Source organism: Phyllobates terribilis, unplaced genomic scaffold (assembly GCF_046119375.1).
Source record: "Phyllobates terribilis strain yellow unplaced genomic scaffold, ASM4611937v1 Scaffold_9__5_contigs__length_417890890, whole genome shotgun sequence".
Classification (NCBI taxonomy): Eukaryota; Metazoa; Chordata; class Amphibia; order Anura; family Dendrobatidae; genus Phyllobates; species Phyllobates terribilis.
In genome coordinates, this window is record NW_027362769.1 from 170,255,812 (window position 1) to 170,273,829 (window position 18,018).

An 18,018-nucleotide genomic window follows, 5' to 3' on the forward strand; every position below is an offset into this window, starting at 1 on the left:
TCTAACAAAACAGAACATAAAGCCTCTCAAATGCTTTCCTATGTTACTCTCATGTGTGTTACCTTTCCTATCTAGTTTGCCACAGCGCAATAGACATTAGAGATTAAAACAAGTCATTACAAGTCATTATACACACGTGGTCAAAATTGTTGGTACCCCTCGTTTAATGAAAGAAAAACACACAATGGTCACAGAAATAACTTGAATCTGACAAAAGTAATAATAAATTAAAAATCTATGAAAATGAACAAATGAAAGTCAGACATTGCTTCTCTGCTTCCACAGAATTTAAAAAAAAATTAAAGTCATGAAATCGGCCAGGACAAAAATCGTTCTTCTTAACTTAATATTTTGTTGAACGACCTTTTGAGGCAATCACTGCAATCAAACGATTCCTGTAACTGTCAATGAGACTTCTGCACCTCTCGACAGGTATTTTGGCCGACTCCTCATGAGCAAACTGATCCAGTTGTCTCGTGGTTGATGGTTGCCTTTTCCAGACGGCATGTTTCAGCTCTTTCCAAAGATGCTCAATAGAATTTAGGTCAGGGCTCATAGAAGCCACTTTAGAATAGTCCAATGTTTTCCTCTTAGCCATTCCTGGGTGTTTTTAGCTGTGTGTTTTGGGTCATTATCCTGTTACAACACCCATGACCTGCGTCTGAGACCAAGCTTTCTGACACTGGGCAGCACATTTCTCTCTAGAATCCCTTGATAGTCTTGAGATTTCATTGTACCCTGCACAGATTCAAGACACCCTGTGCCAGATGCAGCCAAGCAGCCCCAGAACATAACAAAGCCTCCTCCATGTTTCACAGTAGGGACAATGTTCTTTTCTTGATATGCTTCATTTTTCCATCTGTGAACATAGAGCTGATGTGCTTTTCCAAAAACTTCCATTGTTGCCTCATCTGTCCATAGGACATTCTCCCAGAAGCTTTGTGTCTTGTCAAAATGTAGTTTGGCAAATTCCAGTCTGGCTTTTTTATGATTTTTTTTCACCAATGGTGTTCTCCTTGGTCGTCTCCAATGAAGTCCACTTTGGATCAAACAACGACGGATCGTGTGATCTGACACTGATGTTCCTTGAGCTTGAAGTTCACCTTTAATCTCTTTAGAAGTTATCCTGGGCTCTTTTGTTACCATTTGTATTATCCGTCTCTTTGATTTGTCATCAATTTTCCTCCGGCGGCCACGTCCAGGGAGGCTGGCTACAGTCCCGTGGATCTTACATTTCTGAATAATATGTGCAACTGTAGTCACAGGAACATCAAGCTGCTTGGAGATGGTCTTATAACCTTTACCTTTAACATGCTTGTCTATAATTTTCTTTCTAATCTCCTGAGACAACTCTTCCCTTTGCTTCCTCTGGTCCATGTTGAGTGTGGTACACACCATGTCCCCAAACAGCACAGTGAGTATCTGTAGCCCTATATACAGGCCCACTGACTGATTACAAGATTGTAGACACTTGTGATGCTAATTAGGGGACACAACTTGATTTCACATGTCCCGTTTGTCACATTATTTTCAGGGGTTACTATCATTTCTGTCCAGGCCTATTTCATGAGTTTAATTTTTTTTTTAATTTTGTGGAAGCAGAAAAGCAATGTCTGACTTTTATTTGTTAATTTTCACAGATTTTTAATTTATTATTACTTTTGTCAGATTCAAGTTATTTCTGTGACTATTGTGGGTTTTTCTTTCATTAAACGAGGAGTACCAACAATTTTGACCACATGTGTATGTTTCCCCTCTTCTACGCTTCTGTCATGAGTGTTATCCTGCCTATCAAGTTAACTGCAGTACAATAGACATTAGAGATTAAAGCAGAACATGATGCCATTCATATGTATGTGATACCCCTCTGCTACTGTCTTGTGCGTTCCCCTGCCTATCTAGTTTCCCGCAGCACACTAGACTTTAGTGGTTTAAACAAAACAGAACATGATGCCCCTACTATGCTTTCCTCTCAGTGCTGTCATCTGTGTTGCCTTAATTTTCTAGTTCTCTACAACACAATAAACATTAGAGATGAAAACAAAACGGAACATGACACCATTTATATGCTTCCCCTCTGCCATGATAATGTCATGTGTTTTATCCTATTTATCTTGTTAACTGCAGCACGATAGATTTTAGAGATTAAAGTAAAACAGAACTTTAGATGCTTCCCTTGCGCTAGTGTCATGTGTGTTCTCCATCCTATCTAGTTCCTGGCAGCACATTAGATGGCTTATTAAATAGAATACCCATTAAAATATAACATTTATTAGATCATTTAAAAATGGTCAAAAAAACAGAAAAATAAACTGTATATCAGATTGATCAAAAGCGCACAAATACTAATGGGAGCTTATGGGAAAAGGTCAAATAGAAAGTATGGCTTACTATCTTACTCTATTTATGCTCTAAAAAGTTATCCCATCCTTTGGCTAAGTGCCCACGATGCAGAAATGCTGCATTTTTTTTCCGCTTCTCCCTGGCAGGAAAAACGCATGCGGATTTTCCATGCGTTTTTCCTGCCAGGTAGAAGCGTTTGTCAAGCATTTCCGCATGCGGGTTATCAAACGCTTTTCCAAGCGATTTTAGCATCACTTGGAAAAGTGCTTGACAACTTAGTCACCCTATATAAATCCATGCAACCGGCATGACCAAGTAATAGTTAAAAAAAAAAGAATAATAATGGTAAAAAATAAAGATTATTCTTACCTTCCGATGGCCCCCGGTGTTTTCTCCGCTCCGTCCGGTATGTTGTATGGGTCGCAGTGGTGTGAAAGGACCTGCCATGACGTCATTGAGTCATGTGAGAGGTCACGCGACCGGTAAGTATAATCTTTATTTTTTATTTTAAATTCTTTTTTTTTACAGGTACTATGGTACCCGAGTCTGGATGACAGTCTCCTCTTCTCCAGACTCGGGTACCATCCGCACATAGAATCGCATAATATCTGTAAGTGCAAATGTACTGACACGGATAATATGCATTTCAATTCAAGTCAATGATGGCAATTACGCCGCGTGTCCGCAAAATTAATGGACATGCTGCATATTTTTTTGCAATGATAATCCGCAGTGGAAATTTCCGCAGCATGTGCAGAGCACGGATTATCATTGGGGACCATGGGGCACGTATTACCAAGCGTTTTTTAAGCATTTTCGCTGCGGAAAATCCGCGGCAAAAACGCTTGAAAAACGCATAGTGGGCGCACAGCCTCACTGCGGAGGTTGGCACCCTAGCTTGGACGCAATGTGGCGCCCCCACTCACCGACGACTGTCCCTGGAATACCCTATTGATCCCTCATCTGGGGCACAGTCAATTAAATACTCAGTGCCAACCAAGCTCAGATCAATCTCTGCTGCCCCCAAAGGACAGAGGCAAATCAGTCAAAGCAGAACCACAATGGGACCCAAATCCGAAAAACCTTAGTGCATTAGAGACAATATCCCAGACAGTAGATAGCCACAGCAAATCAAACCCTTAAGAGGTAGATAGTATCACAAAAATAATTTTTCAATTTCCATAAGCTCAGCATAAATAGCGGGGCATAAACAAATTATTTCAGCCTTGATAATGTGCATATAGTGCCACAACAATAGACGTGATTAATGATAAAAATAAATATAAAGAGGGGTTTTCATTAGCCCTAGCCAAGAGGACATATTGATAATCTAATTCACCCTAATTGATCTCTGATAGGTATCCCTACCCGAATGATGCTATCTACCTCTTAAGGGTTTGATTTGCTGTGGCTACTTTCTATATGTCTTTTTCCCATACGCTCCCCTTAGTATTTAATGTGTGATTATCTGATATATATTTTTCTGTTGTTTTTTTTACTATTTTTAAATGATCTAATAAATGTTATATTTTAACGGGTATTCTATTTAACCCGCAACTCGGCACATTAGACTTCAGATATTAAAGTAAAATGCAACATACAGTTGAAACCAGAAGTTTCCATACACTATATAAAAAGAGACATCTGCATGTTTTTCTCAATATCTGACATTAAATCAGAATAAACCTTTCCCGTTTTAGGACAATTAGGATTATACCATCATTTTTAATATTTGCCAAATGCCAGAATAATGAGACAGAGAGAATGTTTTAAGGCATTTTTTATTTCTTACTGCAAAGTCAAAAGTTTCCATACATTTCATTAGTATTTGGTACCATTACCCTTAAACTGAATGACTTGGGTCAGACTTTTGGGATCTCCTTCCACAGCTTCTCAAAATAGTTGGTCGGAATTTGGGCCGATTGCTCCTGACAAAACTGGTGTAACTGATCCAGGTTTGTAGGTCGTCTTGCTCGCAGCCTTTTCAGCTTTGCCCATAAATTTTCAATAGGATTGAGATCAGGGCTTTGTGATGGCCACTCCAAAACATTGACTTTGTTATCCTTAAGCCACTTTGTTACCATTTTGCCAGAATGCTTCGAGTAATTGACCATTTGGAAGACCCATTTCCGCCCAAGCTTTAACTTCATGGCTGATGTCTTGAGATGCTGCTTCAATATTGCCACATAATCTTCTTTTCTCATGATGCCATCTATTTTGTGAAGTGCACTAGTCCCTCCTGCAGCAAAACAACCCCACAAAATGATGCTGACACCCCCATGTTTCACAGTTGGGATGGTGTTTTTAGGCTTCCAAGCTTCTCCCTTTTTCCTCCAAACGTAACGATGGTCATTATGCTCAAAAAGTAAAATTTTAGTTTCATCAGACCACAGGACATGTCTCTAGAAATTAAGGTCTTTGTTCCTGTATGCATTTGCCTACATTAATCTTGCTTTTTTATGCTTCTTTCTGAGTAATGGCTTCTTCCTTTCAGCCCATGTTGATACAGTACTCGTTTCACTGTGAATATTGACACAATCTTACCAGCTTCTGGCATCATCTTCACAAGGTCTTTTGCTTTTGTCCTTGGGTTAATATGCAAATGTCGGACCAAAGCACAGTCATCTCTGGAACACAGAACCTGTCTCCTTCCTGATCGGTATGATGGCTGGACATTCCCATCTTGTTTGTACTTGCATATAATTGTTTGTACAGATGAGCAAAGCACCTTCAGGGATCTTGAAATTGTACCCAAGGATGAGCCAGACTTGTGCAAGTCCACAATTCTCTTCCTGATACCTTTAGACTTTCCCATGATGCTACACAAAGAAGCAGTGTGTTTCAGGTGTGCTCTCAAGTAAATCCACAGGTGTGTCTCTAATTAACCCAGATCAGAAGCTTCAAAACACATGACATCACATATGGACAGTCCAGAATTATTTAAAGGCATAGTAATATTAGTGTATGTAAACTTTTGACTTTGCAGTAAGTAATAAAAATGCCTTGAAAAAACATTCTCTCTCTCTCATTATTCTGGCATTTGGCAAATATTAAACATTATAGTAATCCTAATTGACCTAAAACGGGAAAGTTTTTTTCTGATTTCATGTCAGATATTGAGAAAAAACATGCAGATGTGTCTTTTTATATAGTGTATGTAAACTGGTTTCAACTGTATTTGGGATATACTGAATATGGGAATCTTATTAAATACTTTTTCACTGAAGCCTTTTGCCTTTGTATTGCCGTGCTCATTTTATGTCGCCTACTAGAATCTTCAGATGACTCTTATGTATCAGCCGATGAGGATCCGAGGGAGGCGCCAGTGTTTGAAATTCCCCTGCAAAGTGCCCTTGTGAATGCTGGCTCAGAAGTTTTGTTAAAATGTATCATCACGGCAAAACCAAGTCCAGAAGGTCAGTATTGAGCAGTGTGTACATGCACATTGTATATTATGTATGTATGTCATATGGGCATCACTTGATCTTGATGGTGTCAAAATGATTGCATCTATTTATTTTTATTTATTTATTTTACTCACTTAAATAGCGCCATTAATTCCTCAGCGCTTTATAGACATTATCATCACTGTCCCCATTGGGGCTCACAATCTACTGTAGATTCCCTATCAGTATGTCTTTGGAATGTGGGAGGAAACCGGAGAACCCGGAGGAAACCCGCGCAAACACGAGGACTAGTTTGTATAATATCTTTTTGATGGAAGGGTCCCCTGATATTCAGCTGATCACCGGACTGGAAGCTTTAATTGTCAGCACTAATGAGGAGGATGTGAAGTCAAGTGATCTAGTCACTAGTGCATTGTTGCACCACCTCAGGAGAAATTGAGTATTACAGAGTACCAACTGTGTAACATACAGATCTGTAGGATCCTCCACAGTAGGAGACTCTCTTTGCAGTTGTTCTCCACTTTGCCTAATAGATGTGAACTTTCAATTCTGACCTCAGTGCTATATCAGTAATAGTGAGTGCACCCACCTTCTCTGTCCCACTTATAATACTTTTGTCTTAGCCCCCAAGGCAACAAGACTCAAGTACAACAGATACATCTGCACGCCCTAAAGTTGCATCCCTGATAAGTGAACCTGTTTATTAATAGGTGGACACTAACAATGTGTTATTCTCTTTCCCGACAGTCGTATGGAGAAAGGATCGCATCCCCCTAAAGAATAGTCCCACCCATCAGATACGAGCCGAAGGCGAGCGGCACACCCTCATGATACGCTGGGCACTACCATCTGACTCTGGCATTTATACAGTAACAGCAAGGAATGAAGTGGGTGAAGCCAGTAGCTGCGGTGCTCTCACCATCAAACCAGGTAACTGAGAGCACAGTGAGCTTGAAATTTACAGCTGATGTCCTAAAAAATAAGGTCCCAGACATAACCCAACATGCTGACAATGGCCACAGGAGAGTAGGGGTGTCTCAGCTAGGAGGGGGCAGTTTCTCAGCTAGGAGAGGCAGTGTCTCAGCTAGGAGAGGCAGTGTCTCAGCTAGGAGGGGGCAGTGCCTCAACTAGGAGGAGGCAGTGTCTCAGCTAGGTGGGAGCAGTGTCTCAGCTAGGAGGGGGCAGTGACTCAGCTAGGAGGGAGCAGTGTCTCAGCTAGGAGGGGGCAGTTTCTCAGCTAGGAGAGGCAGTGTCTCAGCTAGGAGGGGGCAGTGTCTCAGCTAGGAGGGGGCAGTTTCTCAGCTAGGAGAGGCAGTGTCTCAGCTAGGAGGGGGCAGTGTCTCAGCTAGGAGGGGGCAGTGTCTCAGCTAGGAGGGGGCAGTGTCTCAGCTAGGAGGGGCAGTGTCTCAGCTAGGAGGGGGCAGTGTCTCAGCTAGGAGGGGGCAGTGTCTCAGCTAGGAGGGGGCAGTGTCTCAGCTAGGAGGGGGCAGTGTCTCAGCTAGAAGGGGGCAGTGTCTCAGCTAGGTGGGAGCAGTGTATCAGCTAGGAGGGGGCAGTGTCTCAGCTAGGAGGGGGCAGTGTCTCAGCTAGGAGGGGGCAGTGTCTCTGCTAGGTGGGGGCAGTGTCTCAGCTAGGAGGGGACAGTGTCTCAGCTAGGAGAGGGCAGTGTCTCAGCTAGGAGGGGGCAGTGTCTCAGCTAGGAGGGGGCAGTGTCTCAGCTAGGTGGGAGCAGTGTATCAGCTAGGAGGGGGCAGTGTATCAGCTAGGGGGGGGCAGTGTATCAGCTAGGAGGGGGCAGTGTATCAGCTAGGAGGGGGCAGTGTCTCAGCTAGGTGGGAGCAGTGTATCAGCTAGGAGGGGGCAGTGTCTCAGCTAGGAGGGGGCAGTGTCTCAGCTAGGGGGGGGGCAGTGTCTCAGCTAGGAGGGGGCAATGTCTCAGCTAGGAGAGGGCAGTGTCTCAGCTAGGAGGGGGCAGTGTCTCAGCTAGGTGGGAGCAGTGTATCAGCTAGGAGGGGGCAGTGTCTCAGCTAGGGGGGGGCAGTGTCTCAGCTAGGAGAGGCAGTGTCTCAGCTAGGAGGGGGCAGTGTCTCAGCTAGGAGGGGGCAGTGTCTCAGCTAGGAGGGGGCAGTGTCTCAGCTAGGAGGGAGCAGTGTCTCAGCTAGGAGGGAGCAGTGTCTCAGCTAGGAGGGGGCAGTGTCTCAGCTAGGTGGGGGCAGTGTCTCAGCTAGGAGGGGGCAGTGTCTCAGCTAGGTGGGAGCAGTGTATCAGCTAGGAGGGGGCAGTGTCTCAGCTAGGAGGGGGCAGTGTCTCAGCTAGGTGGGAGCAGTGTCTCAGCTAGGAGGGGGCAGTGTCTCAGCTAGGAGGGGGCAGTGTATCAGCTAGGAGGGGGCAGTGTCTCAGCTAGGAGGGGGCAGTGTCTCAGCTAGGAGGGGGCAGTGTCTCAGCTAGGAGAGGCAGTGTCTCAGCTAGGAGAGGCAGTGTCTCAGCTAGGAGGGGGCAGTGTCTCAACTAGGAGGAGGCAGTGTCTCAGCTAGGTGGGAGCAGTGTCTCAGCTAGGAGGGGGCAGTGTCTCAGCTAGGAGGGAGCAGTGTCTCAGCTAGGAGGGGGCAGTTTCTCAGCTAGGAGAGGCAGTGTCTCAGCTAGGAGGGGGCAGTGTCTCAGCTAGGAGGGGGCAGTGTCTCAGCTAGGAGGGAGCAGTGTCTCAGCTAGGAGAGGCAGTGTCTCAGCTAGGAGGGGGCAGTGTCTCAGCTAGGAGGGGGCAGTTTCTCAGCTAGGAGAGGCAGTGTCTCAGCTAGGAGGGGGCAGTGTCTCAGCTAGGAGGGGGCAGTGTCTCAGCTAGGAGGGGGCAGTGTCTCAGCTAGGAGGGGGCAGTGTCTCAGCTAGGAGGGGGCAGTGTCTCAGCTAGGAGGGGGCAGTGTCTCAGCTAGGAGGGGGCAGTGTCTCAGCTAGAAGGGGGCAGTGTCTCAGCTAGGTGGGAGCAGTGTATCAGCTAGGAGGGGGCAGTGTCTCAGCTAGGAGGGGGCAGTGTCTCAGCTAGGAGGGGGCAGTGTCTCTGCTAGGTGGGGGCAGTGTCTCAGCTAGGAGGGGACAGTGTCTCAGCTAGGAGAGGGCAGTGTCTCAGCTAGGAGGGGGCAGTGTCTCAGCTAGGAGGGGGCAGTGTCTCAGCTAGGTGGGAGCAGTGTATCAGCTAGGAGGGGGCAGTGTATCAGCTAGGGGGGGGCAGTGTATCAGCTAGGAGGGGGCAGTGTATCAGCTAGGAGGGGGCAGTGTCTCAGCTAGGTGGGAGCAGTGTATCAGCTAGGAGGGGGCAGTGTCTCAGCTAGGAGGGGGCAGTGTCTCAGCTAGGGGGGGGCAGTGTCTCAGCTAGGAGGGGGCAATGTCTCAGCTAGGAGAGGGCAGTGTCTCAGCTAGGAGGGGGCAGTGTCTCAGCTAGGTGGGAGCAGTGTATCAGCTAGGAGGGGGCAGTGTCTCAGCTGGGGGGGGCAGTGTCTCAGCTAGGAGAGGCAGTGTCTCAGCTAGGAGGGGGCAGTGTCTCAGCTAGGAGGGGGCAGTGTCTCAGCTAGGAGGGGGCAGTGTCTCAGCTAGGAGGGAGCAGTGTCTCAGCTAGGAGGGAGCAGTGTCTCAGCTAGGAGGGGGCAGTGTCTCAGCTAGGTGGGGGCAGTGTCTCAGCTAGGAGGGGGCAGTGTCTCAGCTAGGTGGGAGCAGTGTATCAGCTAGGAGGGGGCAGTGTCTCAGCTAGGAGGGGGCAGTGTCTCAGCTAGGTGGGAGCAGTGTCTCAGCTAGGAGGGGGCAGTGTCTCAGCTAGGAGGGGGCAGTGTCTCAGCTAGGAGGGGGCAGTGTCTCAGCTAGGAGGGGGCAGTGTCTCAGCTAGGAGGGGGCAGTGTCTCAGCTAGGAGGGGGCAGTGTCTCAGCTAGGAGGGGGCAGTGTCTCAGCTAGGAGGGGGCAGTGTCTCAGCTAGGAGGGGGCAGTGTCTCAGCTAGATGGGAGCAGTCTCTCAGCTAGGAGGGAGCAGTGTCTCAGCTAGGAGGGGGCAGTGTCTCAGCTAGGAGGGGGCAGTGTCTCAGCTAGGAGGGGGCAGTGTCTCAGCTAGGAGGGGGCAGTGTCTCAGCTAGGAGGGGGAGTGTCTCAGCTAGGAGGGGGCAGTTTCTCAGCTAGGAGGGGGCAGTGTCTCAGCTAGGAGGGGGCAGCTTCTCAGCTAGGAGAGGCGGTGTCTCAGCTAGGAGAGGCAGTGTCTCAGCTAGGAGGGGGCAGTGTCTCAGCTAGGAGGGGGCAGTGTCTCAGCTAGGAAGGGGCAGTGTCTCAGCTAGGAGGGGGCAGTGTCTCAGCTAGGAAGGGGCAGTGTCTCAGCTAGGAGGGGGCAGTGTCTCAGCTAGGAGGGGGCAGTGTCTCAGCTAGGTAGGAGCAGTGTCTCAGCTAGGAGGGGGCAGTGTCTCAGCTAGGAGGGGGCAGTGTCTCAGCTAGGAGGGGGCAGTGTCTCAGCTAGGAGGGGGCAGTGTCTCAGCTAGGAGGGGGCAGTGTCTCAGCTAGGAGGGAGCAGTGTCTCAGCTAGGAGAGATAGTGTCTCAGCTAGGAGGGGGCAGTGTCTCAGCTAGGAGAGATAGTGTCTCAGCTAGGAGGGGGCAGTGTCTCAGCTAGGAGGGGGCAGTTTCTCGGCTAGGAGGGGGCCGTGTCTCAGCTAGGAGGGGGCAGTGTCTCAGCTAGGAGGTGGCAGTTTCTCAGCTAGGAGGGGGCAGTGTCTCAGCTAGGAGGGGGCAGTGTCTCAGCTAGGAGGGGGCAGTGTCTCAGCTAGGTGGGAGCAGTGTCTCAGCTAGGAGGGAGCAGTGTCTCAGCTAGGAGGGGGCAGTGTCTCAGCTAGGAGGGGGCAGTGTCTCAGCTAGGAGGGGGCAGTGTCTCAGCTAGGAGAGGCAGTGTCTCAGCTAGGAGGGGGCAGTGTCTCAGCTAGGAGGGGGCAGTGTCTCAGCTAGGAGGGGGCAGTTTCTCAGCTAGGAGAGGCGGTGTCTCAGCTAGGAGAGGCGGTGTCTCAGCTAGGAGGGGGCAGTGTCTCAGCTAGGAGGGGGCAGTGTCTCAGCTAGGAGGGGGCAGTGTCTCAGCTAGGAAGGGGCAGTGTCTCAGCTAGGAGGGGGCAGTGTCTCAGCTAGGAAGGAGCAGTGTCTCAGCTAGGAGGGGGCAGTGTCTCAGCTAGGAGGGGGCAGTGTCTCAGCTAGGTAGGAGCAGTGTCTCAGCTAGGAGGGGGCAGTGTCTCAGCTAGGAGGGGGCAGTGTCTCAGCTAGGAGGGGGCAGTGTCTCAGCTAGGAGGGGGCAGAGTCTCAGCTAGGAGAGATAGTGTCTCAGCTAGGAGGGGGCAGTGTCTCAGCTAGGAGGGGGCAGTGTCTCAGCTAGGAGGGGGCAGTGTCTCAGCTAGGAGGGGGCAGTGTCTCAGCTAGGAGGGCGCAGTGTCTCAGCTATGATGGGGCAGTGTCTCAGCTCAGAGGGGACAGTGTCTCAGTTAGGAGGGGGCAGAGCCTCAGCTGGGGGGGGGGGGCAGTGTCTCAGTTGATAGAGTCTATGTATTAGCTAGTTGGGGCAATGTCTTAGCTATTAGTGGGAAGTATCTCAGCCAGGAGGGGGCAGTGTCTCAGCTAGGAAGAGGCACTGTCTCAGATAGAAGGGGGCAATATCTTGGCTAGAAGGGGGCAATATCTCACCTAAGAGGGGGGAGTGTCTCAGCTAGGAGGGGCAGTGTTTTAGCTAGGAGAGGGCAGTGTCTCAGTTTATATGGGCAATGTCTTATCTAGATGGGGCAGTGTTTCAGTTGATGGGGACAATGTCTCAGCTAGGTGGGGCAGTGTCTTAGCTATTAGAGGAAAGTGTCTCAACTAGGAAGGGTTAGTGTGAGCTAGATAGGTTTGTCTATCTTAAATGGGAGAAGTGTCTCGTTTAGGAGGTAACATTGTCTGAACCAAGTTAACGCAGTATCTTTGTCATGTGCGCTCACTGTCTCAGCAAAGAAGGAGCAGTGCCTCAGCTACATGGGGAATATATCTCAGCTAATAATGACATTGTCTCAGCTAGAGGAGTAAGTGTCTCAGTTAAATGAGAGTTTGTCTCATCTAATTGGCGTTATTGCCTCACCTGGGGGGGCAGTGTCTTAGTCATGTGGGGGCCTTGTCTTAGCAGAGTGGGTTCACTGACTGCATTGAGTGGGGCAGTGTCTTATGATTTAGTTCACTTCTACGGCTTTTACTGAACATATCTATAAATGGATATGAACTTGATTCATATATTTGCCATTCAATATCTCCATTGGAACCTTCCAATCTAAGGGTTTACACTTAAAAGTAAGAGCAAAAATCCGTCAGTTTTGTGAAACTTCCTTAGTTTTGGAATGATTTTCTGTTCCACATCTGGCAAAACAATGTAAAAAAAAAACAAACATGATGTGCGGACTCAGCATGTTGATATATTAATAATGCTACAGCTTTTGAATGAATTACCAATTTCAAGATATCTGTTTACTGTCAATGAATATAAACCTTGTTACTTATGCTCAGAGGAATACTGAAGTGACCTACAATGGACACCAGCTCAGATCTCTCATTAGAACAGCTGGCACTACTGTCTGGGATCCAGCCGTCATTACATCCCAATCGAGACATCAAGAGGCACCAGATTTTACTATTGGTTCCAACATCAGTATTGGAGCCTCCAGGCTCAGCCACATTGCCTCTGTTACAATAGCCTCCACTATGGAGACAGCCATGGAGTAAGAGATGGATCATCAAGATGCACCTTGGACCTTATGATGCCTTTACATACCCTTCTTCAGTGCTCCTGTTTCTGGGGCTCTCCAGCTGATGCAAAACTACAACTCCCATTATCCTAAAAATGTAATTGATTTCCAACAAATGCATAGAGCAGGGGAACACAGAGGTAGCAGGGGGCCCCTGTTCAAAAAGTGTATGGGCTCGGTGGTCCCGAATAACTCATCATAGAGCGGCCCCTTATGTCTCTGCTCATCAGTAACTGTGAGCTATGATATTACTTAGCTCAGATCCTTACATGCAATGTAATAGACTGTCAAAAGCTAACAGCTACTTTTAGGTTGGCAGCGAGCCTATAATACCTACTGGCCCCAGGGCAATTGCATGGGCTTCATATATAGCATGTCTACCCCTAGAGATGTAGTCAGCAATGATTGACCAAGCTTTCAACCCCTTTCCAACATACCTGCTATCAAGTGATTATAGGCTCAAAACCCCTAGTGGGACTAAAAAATGCAAAAAAAAAAAAAATTTTTTTGAAATAATATAGAAAAAAAAACAAAAACTTTTTTGCCTTTTCCAAAAAAATCTATAAATAGCTATAAACCTTGGTATCACCATATTTGTAAAAGTCTGAACTCTTAAAATATATTAATGACAATGCACACTGAACATTGTAAAAAAAAAAAGCCACAACTGAGGCCACTTTACGTGCCGCCAAAAAAAAAAAATAAATCAAAAGCAATAAAACTACATCTCACTCTGAAAAATAAAAAGCTCTAACACAGCTCCATAGATAGAAATGTAAAAGAGCTCTGAGTATAAAACTGTAGTGACAAAAAAAACTCTTTTGTTTGGTTTGTTTTAAAACAGTAATACCTAGAGTAAAACTTTATTATCGCTGCAACACGAGATGGATTCAACTTTACTGATAATTTTGGGTTGTTCTGCTCCTATGATGAAACAGAACAACAAAACTAAAGAACACCAGATGTAAAGAGATAAAGAGAGCCTTAACTGCACTGATACAATGTAGCAAATGATCAGGCTGGGAGAGATTTGTGCCACTGATGTGTTTAGCTGCGGAGGATTGTTTAGACTTGATACAATGCACCTTCTTGCAAGCAGAAATTGCTTCAGGAAAACTTCTGTTTTAAAATAGTTTTCTCCACTTTTTATACCTCCCTGTCGTACTGGAGTATAAGTGCCACCTTTTTTTTTGTAATTTAAAAAAAATAAAATCATAATTCACAAGTTTTGCTTTCAGCTCATTTACATAGCTAACAAGAACCAATTTCGCACCCGCTTGTTCAAAGTGGGAAAAGTGATGTAAAATAGCCAAAATTTCACAAATGTTTGCAGCAAAAGCCTTAAAGGGAACCTGACCGCTGATATGTGCTGCTTGAAGCGGGGACAGTATGTACAGGCACTGGCTGTAAGATTACAGCCAGGTATGTTTGACTCTGAGATGCTGCAGCGTTTCAGAGAAAAATATTCTTTAAGAGGGGACTGAGCCCAACAGGAGGTTAGTTGGACAGGAGGGAGTGACAGTTCTCTGCCTTTACATGGAGAGACCTGTCATTCAAGGGGAGCTCTGCCTCTAGCTACTCCCTTCCACTGCCGTCTACATAGAATCTTATGAGTACCAACTGTCATCTATCTCAGTAATGTAACAATCGGTCTTCACGGAATACAGTTTTTAGCTGTGAATTGAGAATTTCAGGAGGAGAAAGAGGCAGATTTCTCTGATAAGATATAGTACAAAGTTTCTCATTTTCATCTGTACTATTGATTTATGAAATAAAAATGTAATATCCTTTGGGCTATTGTCCTACATCAATATGGCATTGCTGATTCCAATTATGCATTATGCGCCATCTAGACATATGTTACGTGTTGCCTGTGGACATTTTTGCCCAGCATTAACATGGAGTTAAATATTCTACACATGAATTTACTGGTGACGGGGGATTGTGAGGACGTCATTGACCCATGAATCATACACAGGAATAGCCCATAATGTGGGCATGTGCAGTGGCCTTTATCAGACAGCGATATGGTGTTTTTCTAGTATGGTATGGACAGGAGGATGGGGATAAAAGCTGAGGTGTTGATGGAGTACTATGACTACACATACTGGTGTTTTACAGTTGAATAATTCTGGAATGAAGGAAATTTGTAACATTTTATTGAATTATAAAAATGTTGCACATCTACATTATAACACTGTATTATATGATTTATTACATTGCACTGACATGTTCGTTATGTATATTTCTTATGACTACACTTTGCACATTATGTCGTGCTTGAGAAAGAATCATTGCTGATTTTTTTTCTCAAGCCAAAATGTTGTCTTGACATGAGTTAATAAAGTACACCCACTCTTGGAAACTGCATTTGATCATGTACATTTTAAAATGTTGATGTATAAATGCCACTCGGATGTCAAATACGGATCCATGACAATATGGATGAAAATCGACTTTTTGTGAATGAAAATTGGACGATTTTTCATACGGTCATCTGGCCCTGGCCTTAGGCGAAGTTCACAAAAGCATATAAAAAATCGCCAGATTTTCATCCAGAATAAAGCGGACATTTTTTCAACAGTTTTGTCATCCATATGGCATGTGTTGTTACAGTTTTCTAAGTTAATAATTACAATGTATCTGTACATATTGGATGCTGTGCTTGTGATCTGTATGGGATCCATTTTTTATGTTTTGCGTACCCATAGACTTAAATAGGCGAGTCTCATCCGACAACTGGAAGAGAATAGCGCACGCTGCGACTTTTTCTCATCTGAACAGCGCAATTGAAAAGCATTGGTCCGAGTGCTGTCCATGCGCGGTTAGGTTTCTTTCACAGACAGCACTCGGATCTAAACTACGGTGGTGTGAATGAAGCCTTATCAGTGGACGGGGAGTCAATGTTCAGATTCTTGCACCCTACATCCATGGTGCTGCTGTTTTTGCACTGATAGATATGAGACTCCTCTGCTGTATGAGGCCTGACTTTGCACTTCTGGGGTGATTATGGCCCCTTCTTTCCCATGCACTGATACATTTCATGTCTATCCTATAAGCTGGAGCATTATCCACGGCTTTTTCTCTCTGGTATAATAAGTGATATTCTCATGAGCTCAGCATCTGCTGCTCGCAGGAATGTCGCTCGCCAGGGTCATTGCACCAGTTGACCGTCATTGTCGCACAGCTCTGGTGGCAGGAGGAACTGGGAAACCCGAGCCGCCCGTGTATCTGTGAATAGTATTTATTGTGATCAGCTGTGTACACTGTTAAAGGGCACGGGCAGCGTTGGCTTCCGTTGGGCAAGAGCGTCAGGGATGGTGGTCGTTGCAAGCTGCACTGCGCTACTTCCAGTGCCACCGCCGCCGCTATCCCTCCCCGTCCTGTCTACCGCACCTCTCTGTCCTGTTCACTGTCTTTCTTGCTGGTGGGAGGGAGCGAGGAGGGCGAGAGTCTAAATACAGCAACAGATTGTACTCGAGGTGACCTCGTCATGTTCAGTCTCTCCACCCTTCTTCTTTCCCTCTCTCCTCTCCGTGCTCCTTTTTCCTTTTTATGTGCATCTTTCTTCTTTCTCCGCTCTGCCCTCCCTTTTCCCTTTCTCCTTCCTTCTTCTGCCTTCTTTCCCCTCTTTCTTCCTCGTTGCTCTTCTCCCGTGCTGCCCCCATTCTCTTGGATGCCCTTTCTCAGCTCTGGCTGCACCTTTCCCTTTTTTGCCTGTTTTTTGCTCTTGATGGCCGAAATGTTTTTGGGGGTCTGCCGCTGTAATCCGGTGAGTGTCTCTGTGTCTGTCCTATTCCTTGCGTGTCTCAGACTCCGTGCATAGAGCAGCGGCTGCACTCAGTTCTTTTTTTGGCCGTTAGGATGGATGCCAGTGCTTTGCTGGGAGGTGGTGGTGGCAGGGAGGGGGGTTGGCATGATGCCATTTTAGGCATTTGTGAGGGTTTTTTTTACTGCATTTTGCAAAGTTAACCTAATAAAATATCCAAAAAGTAATAAAATTGTAGCTAAGAAATAATGAGACTTTTTAGAGACCTTAGAAGGTATTGAGCACATTATAAGCATTTGGGTGTCTTGTGTTGTTGACTAAGGCAAAAGCATCTACAGAGTCCTAGCTGGAACCATCTTATTTTCTGATTCTGTTCCTTGGCTGAAGTTTTATTTAAAGGTATAGGTTCACAAATACATTTGCACGTCTTGTATGTATTATTCTGCCCGTCTGAACTTGTATCGATCAAAGGCATGTGGGGTACGTGCCACGAAGCAGCCCCTTTATCCGACAGAGGTCTATGGAAATTAAGGCCCCGTAGTCTGACCCTGTTACTTTCTCAAGAGATAGGGGACTGGCTCAAGGGTCAAACCACCCAAGTCCATTGGGTTCTCATCTTCTGAACTAAGCACTTACACTGTGGCCCTGTATTCATTTTTGGCCCTTCTTGTATAGTCCAAAGACTCGCAAACCTTCCTACATAAGAGCAGGATATGTAAATAATAATCTTTTTATTTATATAGTGCAACATATTCCGCAGCGCTTTACAATTCAGACAATTTTACAGACATTATCGGCACTGTCCCCATCGGGGCTCACAATCTAGATTCCCTATCAGTCTTTGGAGTGTGGGAGAAAACCAGAGAACCCGGAGGAAACCGACGCAAACACGGGGAGAACATACAAACTCCTTGCAGATGTTGTCCTTGGTGGGATTTGAACCCAGGACCCCAGCGCTGCAAGGCTGCAGAGCCAAAGGATATTTGCAATGCTCCTAAAGAAAGACCATAAACTCATGTCGCCTTTCCTTCCAGCGCCGGCCACAGAGTCTCCTGCTCATCGGGGAACCCCTCGAGATGTTCTGAGCCCCATTACATCCGACGATGAGTATCTAAGCCCTCAGGAAGATTTAAGCGAGCCTGCAACACCGCAGCACACCATGGCTGGCAAGACCACCATCCAACACAGCGTGACCTTTAAAGCCCCCCCATCATTCAAGGTCAGATTTTAAGTGGGATAATATGAGTGCTGGGTGGATAGTGGGGTGTTCAGTCCAGGACTAGATTGAGAAGGGTGTAATGGAGCCCCCATAGCCCTAGAGCCCTACAATACAATGATGGCCAATGGAGGAAGGATCAACAAACTTCATTTTTTTTCTTACTTTTCCATAGGTGGCTCTGTCAGACCAGGCGGTGTTTGAGGGTCAGGAGATTATCCTCCGAGTCCAAGTGGATGCAGAACCGAAGCCAATGATAAGCTGGTGAGCGCCCGACGACACCGTAAAATAAATCTGCAAAATATACTGGATAATATACTGCACATAGAGGAGATTTCTGTGTCTGGTGCTGATCTTTTGTCACATTGTATCCAGTTAATTTCAGAACTGCCTTAAAGGGAATCTGTCATCAAGTTTGTGCTCCCTCATCTGAGAGCAGCATAATGTAGGGGCAGAGACCCTAATTCCAGCGATGTGTAACTTACTGGGCTATTTGCTGCAGTTTTGATTAAA

At 46.3% G+C, this 18,018-nt stretch overlaps 1 protein-coding gene across 4 annotated transcripts in view; it reads left to right on the forward strand.

Annotated features, from left to right (window-relative positions):
* The window catches only part of SPEG (striated muscle enriched protein kinase), a 347,211-nt gene that overhangs the window by 166,762 nt on the left and 162,431 nt on the right, over positions 1-18,018 (forward strand). For all 4 annotated transcript variants that reach the window (XM_073647350.1, XM_073647347.1, XM_073647348.1 and 1 more), the window contains 4 exons: positions 5,616-5,759; positions 6,498-6,680; positions 17,324-17,508; positions 17,681-17,769. In XM_073647350.1, the coding sequence (XP_073503451.1) occupies positions 5,616-5,759; positions 6,498-6,680; positions 17,324-17,508; positions 17,681-17,769 (601 nt within the window). The remainder of the gene's footprint in view (positions 1-5,615; positions 5,760-6,497; positions 6,681-17,323; positions 17,509-17,680; positions 17,770-18,018) is intronic.